The sequence below is a fragment of the Pocillopora verrucosa genome, chromosome 14 (assembly GCF_036669915.1).
Source record: "Pocillopora verrucosa isolate sample1 chromosome 14, ASM3666991v2, whole genome shotgun sequence".
In the NCBI taxonomy this organism is placed as follows: domain Eukaryota; kingdom Metazoa; phylum Cnidaria; class Anthozoa; order Scleractinia; family Pocilloporidae; genus Pocillopora; species Pocillopora verrucosa.
Genome location: NC_089325.1, coordinates 4,355,469 through 4,369,151, shown reverse-complemented (window position 1 = coordinate 4,369,151; position 13,683 = coordinate 4,355,469). Strand labels below are relative to the sequence as shown.

The window sequence follows — 13,683 nt, the reverse complement described above, 5'->3', positions numbered from 1 at the left end:
TTTGTAACCTGGCTTGCAGATGAAAGCCGCTGACTCCATGTTTACAAACATCGTCAGAAAACGGAGCGCGGAAGGAGGAGTGAAGCACGATGGGGAAAAAATATAAACAAAAAAACAAAAAAAAAAAAAAAAAAAAAAAAACTATAACTTTGCGTGATTATCGGTGTTTTTAGCTTTCTCACAGGGTTGTGTAGCTAACAAAAAGAAGGATGGGCCGGATTTCGTCGGCTGAACTTGGTGAGAGAAATGTGAATGGTCGCACTTCTCGCTAAAGGTAGGGAACGTACTACGGCTACCAGTGTTATGGGCTGGCACTGACTTTATTTTCAAAAATTCCACAATTAGGGGCACTCGTGGAATTTACCTTCAAACATCGTTGACGGTAGATTTGTAACCATTGACGGTAAATTGTGACCTGCTTTATGTAAGTTACAATGTTTAATGCCAAATTTACAATGCCAAATTCCAAGTGTTACAAAGCGCATCAGAGCTTATTAATATGGAGAATGCACTAAATAAACTGGGAATTATTTATCATTATCATTGCCACAGAAGAAGGAACGTGACGTGAAAGACGAGTTTTGTGCGATAGCAACTGCAATTTTTCTGGTGAAAGGTTACTGCTTAGGTTAGAGGGAAACCTGCTTATTTTTTATGAGACTGAAGCTAGAAGTGAACTATTCTTATCTTTGTGTACATGATAATTAATGAAGGGGCTAAGTTTCTAAAGAAACTGTGGTGTTGCGTCAGTAGGAGAGTATAACAGGGTAATTTAGTGTTATCAACTGAGTTGAGAACGTAAATTGGCCACCGTAAATAGTTTAAAACTGACGTTTTGAGTTTTAGCCCTTCGTCAATCGCTCTGACGCTCGAAACGTCAGCCCTACAACTCTTTATGGTGGCCAATTTACGTTTTAAACTCAGTAGATAACATTAAATTACCCTTTATGCTGATTATATAGAGACTCTTTGTATTTTGACAGTATTCGGCTAGGATTGCTACTTAACCACTGAAAAAATTCTATATATTCAATGTCCCTATTCTTTTCAGAAGACATCCGGTTACACTTGTACTTGTATGCCAACAAGGCTGATAGATTTCATGAAAGCACAATGTTACTCGACCAAGAATTAATATGAATCAATTTTTTTTGTTTAGTATAAAGAGATTCATTTATAGATTCATTTAGCGATATTCTTGACAGCAAAACGTGGGTGGAGTGAGGGGGCGGGGCGGGGGGCTGTATGTGCCCTCAGATTTTTGTTTCGGGGGAGCTACGCCTCCCTTCCCTACCCCCCTCGCTCCGCTACCATTGTTCATTCCGAGCCTTTTCTGCAAAATATTAGTTTTCCAAATTCCTTACGCATGGCTCGGTTCATAAAGCCATAGATAACAGGGTTTATCCACGAAGAGATTGAAACCGAAAATGTATACAGCGACTGTACATAGAAAGGAATGGACACTTGGAAACCAAATTCTAGAATCAACGTGACGATAAAGGGAACCCAGCAAATGCAGTAACCAAATACCGCAGCAAAAAGTACTTTAGAGATCTTGATTTCCTGTGCGTTTATCGGGGTTCCTTGTTGCCGGTTTGCTTCACGTCTGAGCGAAGGTACTATGGCGATGTTATGTCGGCTGACATGACGGTAAACACTGAAATATCCCAGTATTACTATAATCATAGTTACTGTAAAGATACTGCAGAAGAAGACATAAAAGATTCCCAGAAAGCGTTCATCGTTAGACGTTGCTCGGCAGTACAAAATGCCAGAAGTCCACTCGTATACAAGAGGCGCTATATGAAAACTTACAGTGACAACAAGGGATGAAGTCCAGACAGCGATTATAGAAAAAAATGTTCTTTTTCTGGTGAAGTACAAGGGATATTTTTGTGGCTTCACAACGCAAAAGTATCGATTAATCGATGTGAGAACCAGAGTGTAGGTGGATACCTGCCCCCAGTAAACTGAGACGAAACCGTGGAATTGACAAAAGGTAAAACCGAATGGCTATCTATCTAATCCAGAGGCGACTGCTCCAAAAGCAGACATTACAGCCATCATTAGATCAGCCAATGCCAGAGATAACACGTAGAAATTGGTGATAGTTCGTAAACTTCTGTTTCGGTAGAAAGCCACGCAGACGAGCGCGTTTCCTGTGAGGGACAGAAGTGATGTACATGCAAGAAGAACCGTGTGCGTCACAACTGCAGACAGGATTCTTTTACCTTGACCGAGATCCATTTCTTGCATACAGAGAGGACGCGCTAAACTCGATTTATTGGGATGATTCGACGTTTCTCTATTCACTGAGGATTGAGCTCGGCGCTCGTATGTATCAACACCTGCTCTTCAGGCTTGATTCTGTCCTATCAACAGTCGACCCCTATTGTGACCGCTTGCGTGCAATACAGTTTCCTGCAACTAAAAAAGGCGATTCTATTGTCCTTAAAAGAAAACACACACACACACACACACACGCGTTAAGGTGATTTCATTATTTGTTTGGAAGAAATCTACTTTTATGGACTTTAATCTGAGCTAAACAGCCTTTTGTTGGTCTGTATCTCTTCGCACCTCTTTGTTTTGTTGTTTATTGTGGAGATCTTCGCTTACACGGGAGATATTGAATGGCCTAATTGTGAAGCAAATTTTACCCACCATTCAAGTGTTTATGATATCTCTAAAGGGTGTAAAGAATGAATGACCTCTGAGAACCTGCAGGTGTACCTTGCTTACTTTTATTTTCATTTCTGATTCCTTTGTCTTCACTGTTAGATTTAATCTGAGTAAAAAATTATTAATATGTGGGATAAGATCTCCATGAGATCTTTTGTAAACAATCAAAACAATTTATGTAAATATTTTTCATTGTAGACTTACAGGTAATGTATTTTTCCAGGGTTTATTTTTTTCACTTCAAAATTTGAATCTATGTTCACTTGCGAGTGCGTATTAAAATGCGGAAGAATCGCTACGCTACCATGTTTTGTTAAACCGCGCTTTGTAAAACAAATGAATTATTAAAATGTTATTATTATCAAATGAGTTAATAAACAAAGCATTACAATAGTTTTGTGATGTAAAGATGCACCACATGTTTCACTCAATTTTAGTTAATGTAAACTTAAACCTTCTACAAACAGTAATTCTTTACTTTCTTCCTTTTAGTCTTACTTAGAGCAATTTCCAATTGAGTGTTGAAACTATTCAGGGATTGCTTAGGTTTTACTGAAATTGTTCTGTTATTAGTCTAGAAAACTTGCCCCATCCTCTCAGCAAATCAGATGCAAAACTAAAACTGTCTCTAGATGTGGTCATTCGCGTTTTCCCGCTCTCAAGCAGTTTGATTGTTTCAATTTGAGTTCTCATTGGCTAATGATGATGTACATCTTTGTCCTGATTGGTCTTTGTGATTACTTTCGGTTTTGCTCTTACGACACTCAATTCAAAACTATTCCAATGCACTCGATGATTTTTTCCCTTAAGTTAACTAAGGAACTTGTTCGATCACCAACGCGCTTTTCTTTTCCTGAACTGAAACGGATGGCATTGAGGTACCGATTCAATTAAGCTCTCCATTTGATATGAATGACTTCGAAACTAAATTTCGTTGTGGTTGTGGATGAGAGAAATATCTTTCTGGCAATTTTCAAATAAGAGCGAAATTTTATTTGGTCTTGAACTCCACACAATACACATTAAAAAATTAATGAACTTCGCCAACAACGACTGTGACCAGCAAAAATTTGCAAGGAGTTGGGAACTTCAATGCATGAAAACCGCTTTCATTGATAGTTGTGCATATAAATTGTCGCTTTGAATGCTTGGTGGAACAGAGGAAGGAAATTCTCATTTGGAACAAATGTATTTTTTTGGCGCAATAACATACCTATTTTTTAGAGACCCTACATATTACAAACGGTTATGGGGAAACTTGCATACGAGCATCCAGATAACCGGGCTTGTTATCCACTTCGCTTATGTCACAATAAAGATAAACAAACAAGCAAACAAACGAAGAAAAGGTAACAACATATTGAGAACCGGCAAAACGCATGGCCCTCGCCTTTGCAGTCAGCTATTTTCTTTCTACTGAATGGAAAACTTACAGAGAAGAAAGATATAGTTAGTGCAGACACCCAACCTAATTTAAAGAGTCAGTTTTCTTTCCGACAGAAAATAATATTTCTATATTCCCTGTGCATGGCCCTATTCATGACGCCATAGATTACAGGATTAATCCACGCCGAGGTAGAAGCGAACAAAAAAGGAATTGACCGCGCGGTCGAAGGTATAGACACAGCGAAGCCATATTCTAGAATGATCAGAACGCCTGCAGGGATCCAAGAAACGCAGAAACTGAACACTGCCGCAAATGAAACTCGAAAAGCTTTCATCTCGTGCACTCTAAACGTTCCCTGAAAGTTCCTTGAACCTTGTAGTGAAGGGAGAACAGCATTATTGTGTCTTCTTACGAGAAGACGGATCTTGCCATAAGCAAAAAACACCATGGACGTCGATCCGAAATTAAGACATGCAAAAGCTATCTGAAACATTTTATGAAATCTCCACCAGCCGTAAGTCCCTCTACAATATAAATCTTCTGGTTGCCATTTGTAGATGATGTATACGACGTCATGAAATACAACGTAAAAAATACATAGGATAATCCCGAACCGAAGAGATTGATATGATAGAATTCTTTCTGGTGAAAAGGGAGGCATATCGTTGTGGTTTCACGACGCAAAAATAACGATTAATCGCTGTTATTGCGAGAATAAGAAGCGAAAACTCAGCCCAGAAAGTTGTGAGTAAACCAGTAGATTTACAGAAGCCGTGACTGAAGGGCCATCTGCGTAGACCAGAAGCGAGTAGAACAGACGGAAACACAAAGGTGGCTACCGTTAGATCAGCCATTGCAAGAGAAAGCAGGTATATATTGATGATGGTTCGCAGTCTTCTGTTTCGATAAAAGGCGAGGCAGAAAAGTGAATTTCCTAATAGTGACAGAACCATTGCTTGACTGATTAAAACAGTGTGAACGACTACCTCTGCGAAGCTTCTTGAATCTTCAATTTGTTCCATTTTGTCCATTGACTAAAGAGCAATTTAATTGAGGCTGGGAAGTTGAGCTTTCTTCTTCATTCTTTTATATTCATTCAGGGATAAACTTATTTTAAGCGTCATTTGTTAAGTTATTTTCTTATTACCTTTCTATATGCTTGCCTGCATAATTATAATTTGCAGGGCGATTGGACTCTTTGTTTGCAAAGCACTGTGGTTTATTACAAGATTTTACCTTTGCTGTCAATTATGATCCGGTACAAAATTAACCGATCTAGCCTTCAACTTTACACAATAGGTGGAATGTGAATAATAAATCGATCGGATGTCAAATAGCAATGTCTTTAAATTTAACAGCTTGTCAGATAATAATCAGAAAGGAAGCTCGAGAGTCTATTTTTTTGGTTCAACAGTTGATCTGCATGTATTCTACAAATTAATGTTTGCCTTTTTCTCGTTTTGCTATTTATTATATATGCAATCTTAAAAAACAGAAGCCATAAACAATCACTTTTTAAGCTACAAAATGAAAAATAGTCCGTAGAAAAGAAAAATGATTCAGTTGTCTTTTATAAAGCGATATTCACGATTTGAAAACATGGATGGCCAAATCATCTCTGCGGAAATGAAATAACTACTAAAGAATAGTCTATCATATTTCCTCAATTAGGGACCCGGCGCGTACTTGCCTGTTTTTTGTTTATGCGGCATGGAAGGGTGTGTATTCGCGTAGAGTTCATTTCAGATCCTGGGCGCTCGTTTACAAAGACAGGCGCACAATCAAGAAAAAAAAATTGAATTGAGATGGTTATCTGTCACTTCTTCAGCTGAAAACATAAGGTCTTCTTTGCGGTTGACTGTTGTCTTTCTTATAAACAAAAAAGTTATGGAGAAGGGGGATATGGTCAGTACTGACTCCAAATCTTATTTTTAAATGAGAAAACCGAATGTTTGGCCATTACAAGAGATAGCAGGTTTATATTGGTGATGGTTCGCAGTCTTCTGTTTTGATAAAAGACGAGGCAGATGAGTGAATTTCCCAATAGCGACAGAACCACTGTTTGACTGATTGAAACAGTGTGAATGACTATTTCAGGTAAGCTTCTTGAATCTTCATTTTGTTCCATTTTTTTTCATTTATTAAGAACGCCTTTTGATTGAGTCAGGGAAGTTAGTTCTTATGTTCTGTGTTATTACCTTGTCACTCTGTGTGAATTTTGTTTTTCCATAAACGTAAACTGCAGAAATTCTCCAATTACTTTTCTGTATCCATGTCTGAATGATTGTTTGTTAAATACTTGATTTGAAAACTTGTTTACAAAAGGCAGCGGTTATGATACCGCTTCGAGGACAATTGTAATCAGAAAATTAACTAAGATGACACCGGCTTGATATGGATTTTACACCGTCAGTAGATCAAAAAAAATAAATGGTGCATAACCGTAGCTAAAACCATCGACATTTGACAGGCTAGAGAAGTCGGTATGGAATCGCGAAGAGCCAATTTTTTTGGTTCATCTGCATGTGTTTTACAGGCCTTAGTTTCTTTTCAGTTTAGAAGGCTCAACATAATGACAAAACTTTCATTTATACTCCAGTCAAGTACAAAGCAAAGATTGAACTCAACCAGCAATGCTGATGAGTGATATTTTGGAATACACCGACTCTAACAAACTAAATGTAAAATAAAGTGTACTTAAGCACATAAGTTTTTCAACTTCTGAACAACCTTTGGTCAAGCCAGTATAGATGCGCATTTAGAACTATTACTCGATAAATAAAAGTGTCTTCTCCAGTGACCCAGAAAATATAATAATTTTATTCACACTTGACTGATGTGTTGTTGACCAACTTGACGTCCTTGAATCGAAAACTCAGATCACTTTTTCACATGTTGTCTCTCCTTTTGTCTGAAGCTGTGTACAAACTGCCGCCATGGCTCGTCGAAACAAAACTGTCATTGATGATCATCCGCGCATAATTGTACCAGCGACATTGCCGGAGTATGATACCGAATGATGATTGATTAACTGTGGTAGAGAAACACAAACAGACCAGTTCGACCTAAGGGAACGAGAAGCATTATACTCATGTGTATAGATCTGCTGTCGACAGCGCCATAGTTGGGTTTATCAGTCGTTCAGCTTGTTGGAGCCATACTATACCCCACAAAACGGCTCAGGAGACAGGAGAATAAGGGTTTTTCTGACAGGCTTAATATAACTGCCCACAGGTCAACAACGGCGAGGGAAAGGTACGGAACAATCGATCGGCCCGATCAAAAATGATTTTTGCGATGCATGACATGAGATCAGCAACAGCTATATTGATGAGGATTTAAATCAAGTCACGCGTTTTTTTCTGAGCTTTTTAGCCGCTGGATAGGTGTTCATTTATCTGTGCTTGCCAATTTATTGCATAGATTTTAGGTCCAAGGGTTTACATCGAATCCCGCTAAGTGTTTTCAGTGACACCGGGTTGTAAAACGTCTTAAGTGCTCCGTAATACTGTGGGAATTAATCCTCAGCGATTTTCCCTTTACTAGTTTAAGCAATGAGTATGGTTAGAATAATGCCGGAACAATCAATAATATACTCTGGAATATCTAACAAAAGCAAGATGTCGATTGAATTGTTGTTCATACCAGACAGTTATGCCTCGCCTTGTAAGATAGACGTATTGTTAAGAGAAATAGTATATATATTACCTTTCTCATAGTATTTTCAGTGCTGGAGCAATCAGAATTCTGCAAACGACGTTTGCACAGGCCTTTAACATAGGGAACCGACGTATTGTTTGAATGTATATGATAATGAACAGGATGATAAGTGAACGGTAGAGGTCTCTGGGGTACGTTTCCTTTCATTTGGTCAAGGGAGCCAAGTTTTTCATGATGAGTGTTCACAGTCGAAAGCCCTTTAATTTAACCGCCAAAGCTACCCCCCTCCCCTTTCCCATAACTGCTGACCAAAAGTTACCATCTTATGTCTAAAATCATTCCTTGAAGCTTTCTCAAATAGGCAAGCGAAGAAGTGTAATTAACATGTGACGCTGAAACGCATCGGTGGTAAAATCATCTTAATTAAGTCAAAGAAAAACAAACACTATTTAGCAACACGAAACGCTCCAACATTTCTTTCGGGTGTTTTCTGGCTTTGGCCAATTCAGACCATGGAGAAAAAACTCCTTGACAACAGCTAAATCAAAACGATTCCTCTTTAACTCAAGGCAAACGGATGACAAACTGAGACAATTCATTAGCCGACTTATGGGCTTCCTTGAATTATTTTTTGAATAGCTGGTCACAGCATTTTGGTCAGGATCCACTTCCTTTCTCGGAAAGATACAAACCACAGACTTCCTTTCAGCGCTTTGTTTTCTCGTTGATCAGCACGCATCATAAGATCATAATTGCATGTCGGAGTTTGCCGTTTCCAAGGAACAGTACCCAACAATGCTTTGGTACGCAGTGAACTGAGACAGTTCACTAGCCCACTTTAGGCTTCCTTGAATTATCTTTTGAATAGCTGGTCACAGCATTTTGGTTGGGATCCACTTCCTTTCTCGGAAAGATATAAACCACAGACTTCCTTTCAGCACTTTGTTTTCTCGCCGATCAACTTGCGTCATAAGATCATAATTGCATGAGTTTGCCGTTTCCATGGAACAGTACCCAGTAATGCTTTGGTACACAGTCCCCCACCAAGGATTCAAATCAGAAATAGTCTCATAACTTGCTTACATACAGGAAAAGGGTTTCTGTTTGAGGAACAGTGAGAATGAATACCATTTACTTCCAGTCCAATTTCACTTTTTGATGGCAGTTACTGTTAGTTTCTCTTATGTTTCCTTGCTGCAAAAACATGAAGGAAAGACAAAGTTAACTGGTCGACTTAAACTTCATGTTGAATTGCAGATTGCAACAATTTGGTCAGGGTCCACTTCCTTTTCTCAGAAAAATATCAACCGCAAACTTCCGTTTCACTACTTTGTTACCTGGCTGATTGAGGATCAGGTTCCACTTCCTTTTCTCAGAAAACATCAACTGCAAACTTCCCTTTCAGCGCTTTGTTACTTTAATGATTGACATGTATGCATAACATTATCATAACAGATTTCGCTGTTTCGAAGCAAAAGTACGAAGCAATGTTTTGTGTCCCACAAATGATTTGCAAAAGAAATAGTCTCATAACTTGCTTACAAACGCAAAAAGAGTTTCAACAAAGGCTTATTGAAGGCAAAGCTATTTCAACGAGAGAGAACAATTGAGAAAAAGAAAATTGATTAAAGAATGTGAAAGAGATTTTAAACATTGACGTCGTTCTGCCGCTAATCGCTTGAGTTTCATTTTTCCTCTTAAAACGCCTTTTAATTTCACTTTTTGATGGCAAAGTTTCTATTACTTTCTCTTTTGTTTCCTAGCTACAAAAACATGAAGGAAAAACAAAATACTCTGGTCGACTTAAGCTTCCTGTTGAATGGCAAGCTGCAAAAATTTGATCAGGGCCCATTTCCTTTTCTCAGAAAAATATCAACCGCAAATTTCCCTTTCAGCACTTTGTTTTTACTAATCGACTTACGTATTGTTATCATAATGAGATAATTTTACATAAATTGGTTTAGTGCTTGGCTTATTTGCTATCACTTGCCTTCCGTGGAGTCAAATCGGGACTTCTGACTTTTGGGAAATCATACTTTGAGGTAAGCTTTGAGGTAAGCTTTGTGACTTTTCGTCAACGTAGTAGATCCTGTTGACTACTGAAGGCAAGGACTTGTTGTAAGAAATATGGGTTTAACTTTAAATTATGTGTAAATTTATTTTCTATAGTTGTGCAATCGTACTTTGAAGAAACTTGAAGTTTTGTTTGCCGACAGGGATCCTATGTATTGCTGAATTCGAAAAATGTTTGGAATATAGGGCTCACCGTGCACGTTCTTGTAATTTAGCTAATATTCGCGTTACAGTTTACACGGCTTCAAGCGAGAGCGGTACCATTTGCGAATTGAATGTGGTCAGTTTTGGGCTAAAGTATGAAGTTGCAACGCGGAAATACCACCGCTACAAAAGCGTTCATTTTGAGTTTTCGGCCACGGTTGTACAACGATGCCGGAATACGAGTCGCCCAGGTTAGAAATTAAAATTCACATTGCCATCTTGTTGCCAAAATATTCGAATGCATCGTTCATAATCTTTTGAAGGTCAGATTGCGCTTTTACGGGCGGTGATGCAGATCCTAACTCGGTAACTATGGATCAAGAACACCTTAAATAAGCCTAGGCCTAGTGAAGTTATTAAAAAGAGCGGATAAGAAAGACTGAGGGTTTTATCATTATTATCCTGGCCTTGCCTTCAGAGGCTCAAATTATCTATACGTATACATATATAATGAAACTTTTCACTCCTTTCCTATTGCGGAAAATGAAAGTGCGTTTTTCAATGACTTGTATACTTTTCCAATTAAAGTTGTTTCTAAAATGCGCCATTTAAATATTGTTCGTTTAGAATGGTTTTGCATGTATCTAAACGAACAAAGTGGGAAGAAAGTAAATCTCTAGTAGGCACCAGAACGGCTTATTAATTTACTCTTAAAGAAAACAATGATAGTACTTACATAATACAAACTGACGGAGTTTTGATGTGCTAATTTTTCGGGTGTATCAAAAAAAATACCTTCGTTCTCAAAAACAATCAAACGCCCGACAGGGCTCTTAAATTAATTCTAGTCAGTGCCAGACAGTTCTGTTAGAAGCCAAAAAAAAGTACGGAGTTTTAACGTGTACGGAATTGTGCTACAAAATAAGATTCTCATGCTTTGGTCAGGAAATTTTGCAGCTTTGCGTTTAAGATTTTGAAAGTTGTTTGAACTTACTCAAAATCTAACTCTAAGTTATGCTTTCAAATTTTTGTTTAGCTAAAGCATATATTAAGCAAAACTTCATGTGCACGTAGTTGTAGGCAATTTCTTTCTCAGTTTTTGAGCCGTAGTATTCGCTTCGTTTATTAGAGAGGAAAATTCGTTGCTCATTTGTCATTTTTAAGCCTAAATTTGTCGGAAAGGTTTTCCTATGTTTATTTACTTTTTACTCTTTCGCTTAGAGCTGCTAAAGGTTTACATCAATCAAAAGAGCACAAAAGAGATGTTTAAATTCTTGGAAGCCGGCTGAGCGGACGAAATAAATATAAAGTCTTCATATGATTGCAAAATGGTTATTTTACTCTCTAATACAGATCAGATTATTATCTTTATTACACCCATTTTGAAATCACTGGTGGTCCCTGTAATCTGATTGGCTCTAATTGATGCGATTTATTCACGAATCACACCATTTTTTGCTTTAAATCACATCTTTTTTTCCAGCCAATGAGGTGGCTACACTAAAAACAAAACAACCAATCAGATTTCAAGGCTTGTTTAAAGTAACCGATCAAATTGCAGGAAAATGAAAGACAAAGAGTATCATGTGGCAAATTTTGCAACTTTTGTTCCTAAAACTCTCACTTTTTCCCCCCAATAAAAAATGGATGAATTTAATTTCAGATTGGCTCAGTACTGCATCAATAAAATATTTGAACTTACCAAGTCCTGTATTTGGGTGATTTCAAAATGGATGTAATAAAGTGGTAATTGAACCTCGTGTCGTGCAATTTTGGTCTGAAATCATACTTGTGATTTCAAATCAAAGTCGCGCTGCGCGCTCGTTTGATGTTGAAATCACGCGTATGATTTCAGCCCAAATTACACTCCACTCAGTTCAATTACCATTATAAAACAGATCAGACAAGAATGATGTCTATTTGTCGGTGAAGTATCGTTGGTTTATCATCAAATGAGGGATTGATTTATGTCCTAAAGCTTATATTTTCCTCTACTAATTGATTCCTACCTTAATATCTTTGTTTATCTTTTTCTATAAGCTCTTCAAACTGGTAGCATGGCTCGTATTATGAATTTGTCATTGCTAATCATCGGAACCCTTCTCGCGATATCGACTCAAGTTGCAAATGTTAATGCACATGATGGAGACGACAATAGAAGATGCAGCGACTGTACTAATTGCTGCAATAACAATAGGAAGGAGAAGAAGAAAGGTTGTGTATCTGGTGATATGCACGTAGAGGAGCAAAGCAGAGGAATCATCCGCGTATCACAGCTATCCGATGGAGACTTCATCCGAGGAATTTCTGGAGCTGATCGTAAGCCTGGTTGGTGCAGAGTTGAAGCCGTATATCCCTCGTCATACGATAAAGTAACCACATATGAAGGTTTCACAGCAAACCACATGGTCGTTGATGATGACTCAGTACACCAATTCGGAGAGAAGGGAAACGCGACCGAAAACATACCATTTAAGCTGGCCACAGAATGCGATGCAGCCTTGAATACCGCTGGTCAAGTGTTTACACCCATTAGCACCGCATTCTGTCCACATGATCTGGCTTGGAGCGAGTATCTGACTTTGATGGGCGCTATTCGACGCGTCACAGATCGCACTGGGTTTTTCTGGTATTTCAGTGATGCCTTCTATGACAACGACACAGCCCATATTCCACAATGGATGGACATGCTGCATGAAATGTGCCTGGAGCTCCTGAGCTGCGCCCGCGATGGAAAATGCCAGCAGTTTGAGAATGTGATGGCCGAGTTCGTCCGGGAACACGTGAATAAGAAATACGTATACATTGTTGACGTGGTGTTTCCCAACATGGGTGGTGATGTGAGCAAAGAGGAAGCAGGAACTATCTCAGAAACTGTTCGACCTAAGGAAACGAGAAGCATTTTGCTGATTTCTGCCGTCGGCAGTGCCATAGTTGGGTTCTTGCTCGTCCTCCTAGTTGCAGCCATACTGTACCGCAAAAGATACAGCCGAGGAAATAAGAAACTGCAGGATCTGCAAGCCAAGCACCCGCAAGTCAACGCTGATGATGAAAAGGCTTAGAACTGTTGACTGGATTTTTGTGTTTCATGACAGGCGTTAGGTGTTAGTGTTAGTGTTAAGTTTAAGTAACGCAGCTGTTGAACTATTTAGCTCATAATATAGCAGCAAATAAATCGAGGTTAGGCATTTTCTTGCATGGTTTTCACTTTTTTTAAGTAAATATTCTGCGTGATAACTGTTTGTGTGACGTTTTATATCATTTATATTTTAGGAACGCTGATTGACGAAAAGGTTTTCAGCTTTTTAACGATATTTGTTGTTGAAGCTTTAAGCGTTTTTGGGTAATTTTGAATCAACATTCCATTTACTTGTTTTTTTTGAGCCAAACTGAATGCGATCTTTTGTTTGATTTTGAAATGTAGATTTTAGGATATTTTTTTTAACTGAGAGGTTTACACAATTATTTTATTGATTTTGTGACGCTGTTTTGAATGCTTCGTTCATAGAAAAGAATAAACTGCTTTGTAACTCAATCACAGGTTCTGAACGTCGTTAGACGAGCAGAGAGCAGAAGGAGGGGACACAGAAGAATGCAGAGACAAAAATTTCTTGTTGGGGAGGGGTGTGCATACTGATTGACCCAGTTCATTTTTTATTGGGTAGAGGGGTGGATACTGATTGGCCCACTTCGTTCATGGTGGATTTCCGAAAAAACACAAATCCACCTACAACCGT

The 13,683-nt window shown here is 38.4% G+C and overlaps 1 protein-coding gene across 2 annotated transcripts; it reads left to right on the top strand.

Moving 5' to 3' along the window:
* Nucleotides 1-9,613: 9,613 nt before the first annotated feature.
* Nucleotides 9,614-13,481, top strand: LOC131795072 (uncharacterized). 2 transcript variants are annotated; one of them, XM_059112636.2, is made up of 2 exons: nucleotides 9,614-9,771; nucleotides 11,987-13,481. In XM_059112636.2, exon 2 carries the CDS (start codon nucleotides 12,004-12,006, stop codon nucleotides 13,006-13,008), a length of 1,005 nt encoding a protein of 334 aa, XP_058968619.2. In that variant the 5' UTR covers nucleotides 9,614-9,771; nucleotides 11,987-12,003; the 3' UTR covers nucleotides 13,009-13,481. The 2 variants fall into 2 exon arrangements, with proteins under 2 accessions (XP_058968619.2, XP_066017729.1); XM_066161632.1 differs by having other exon boundaries at nucleotides 9,674-9,783.
* The last annotated feature ends 202 nt before the right edge of the window (nucleotides 13,482-13,683 follow it).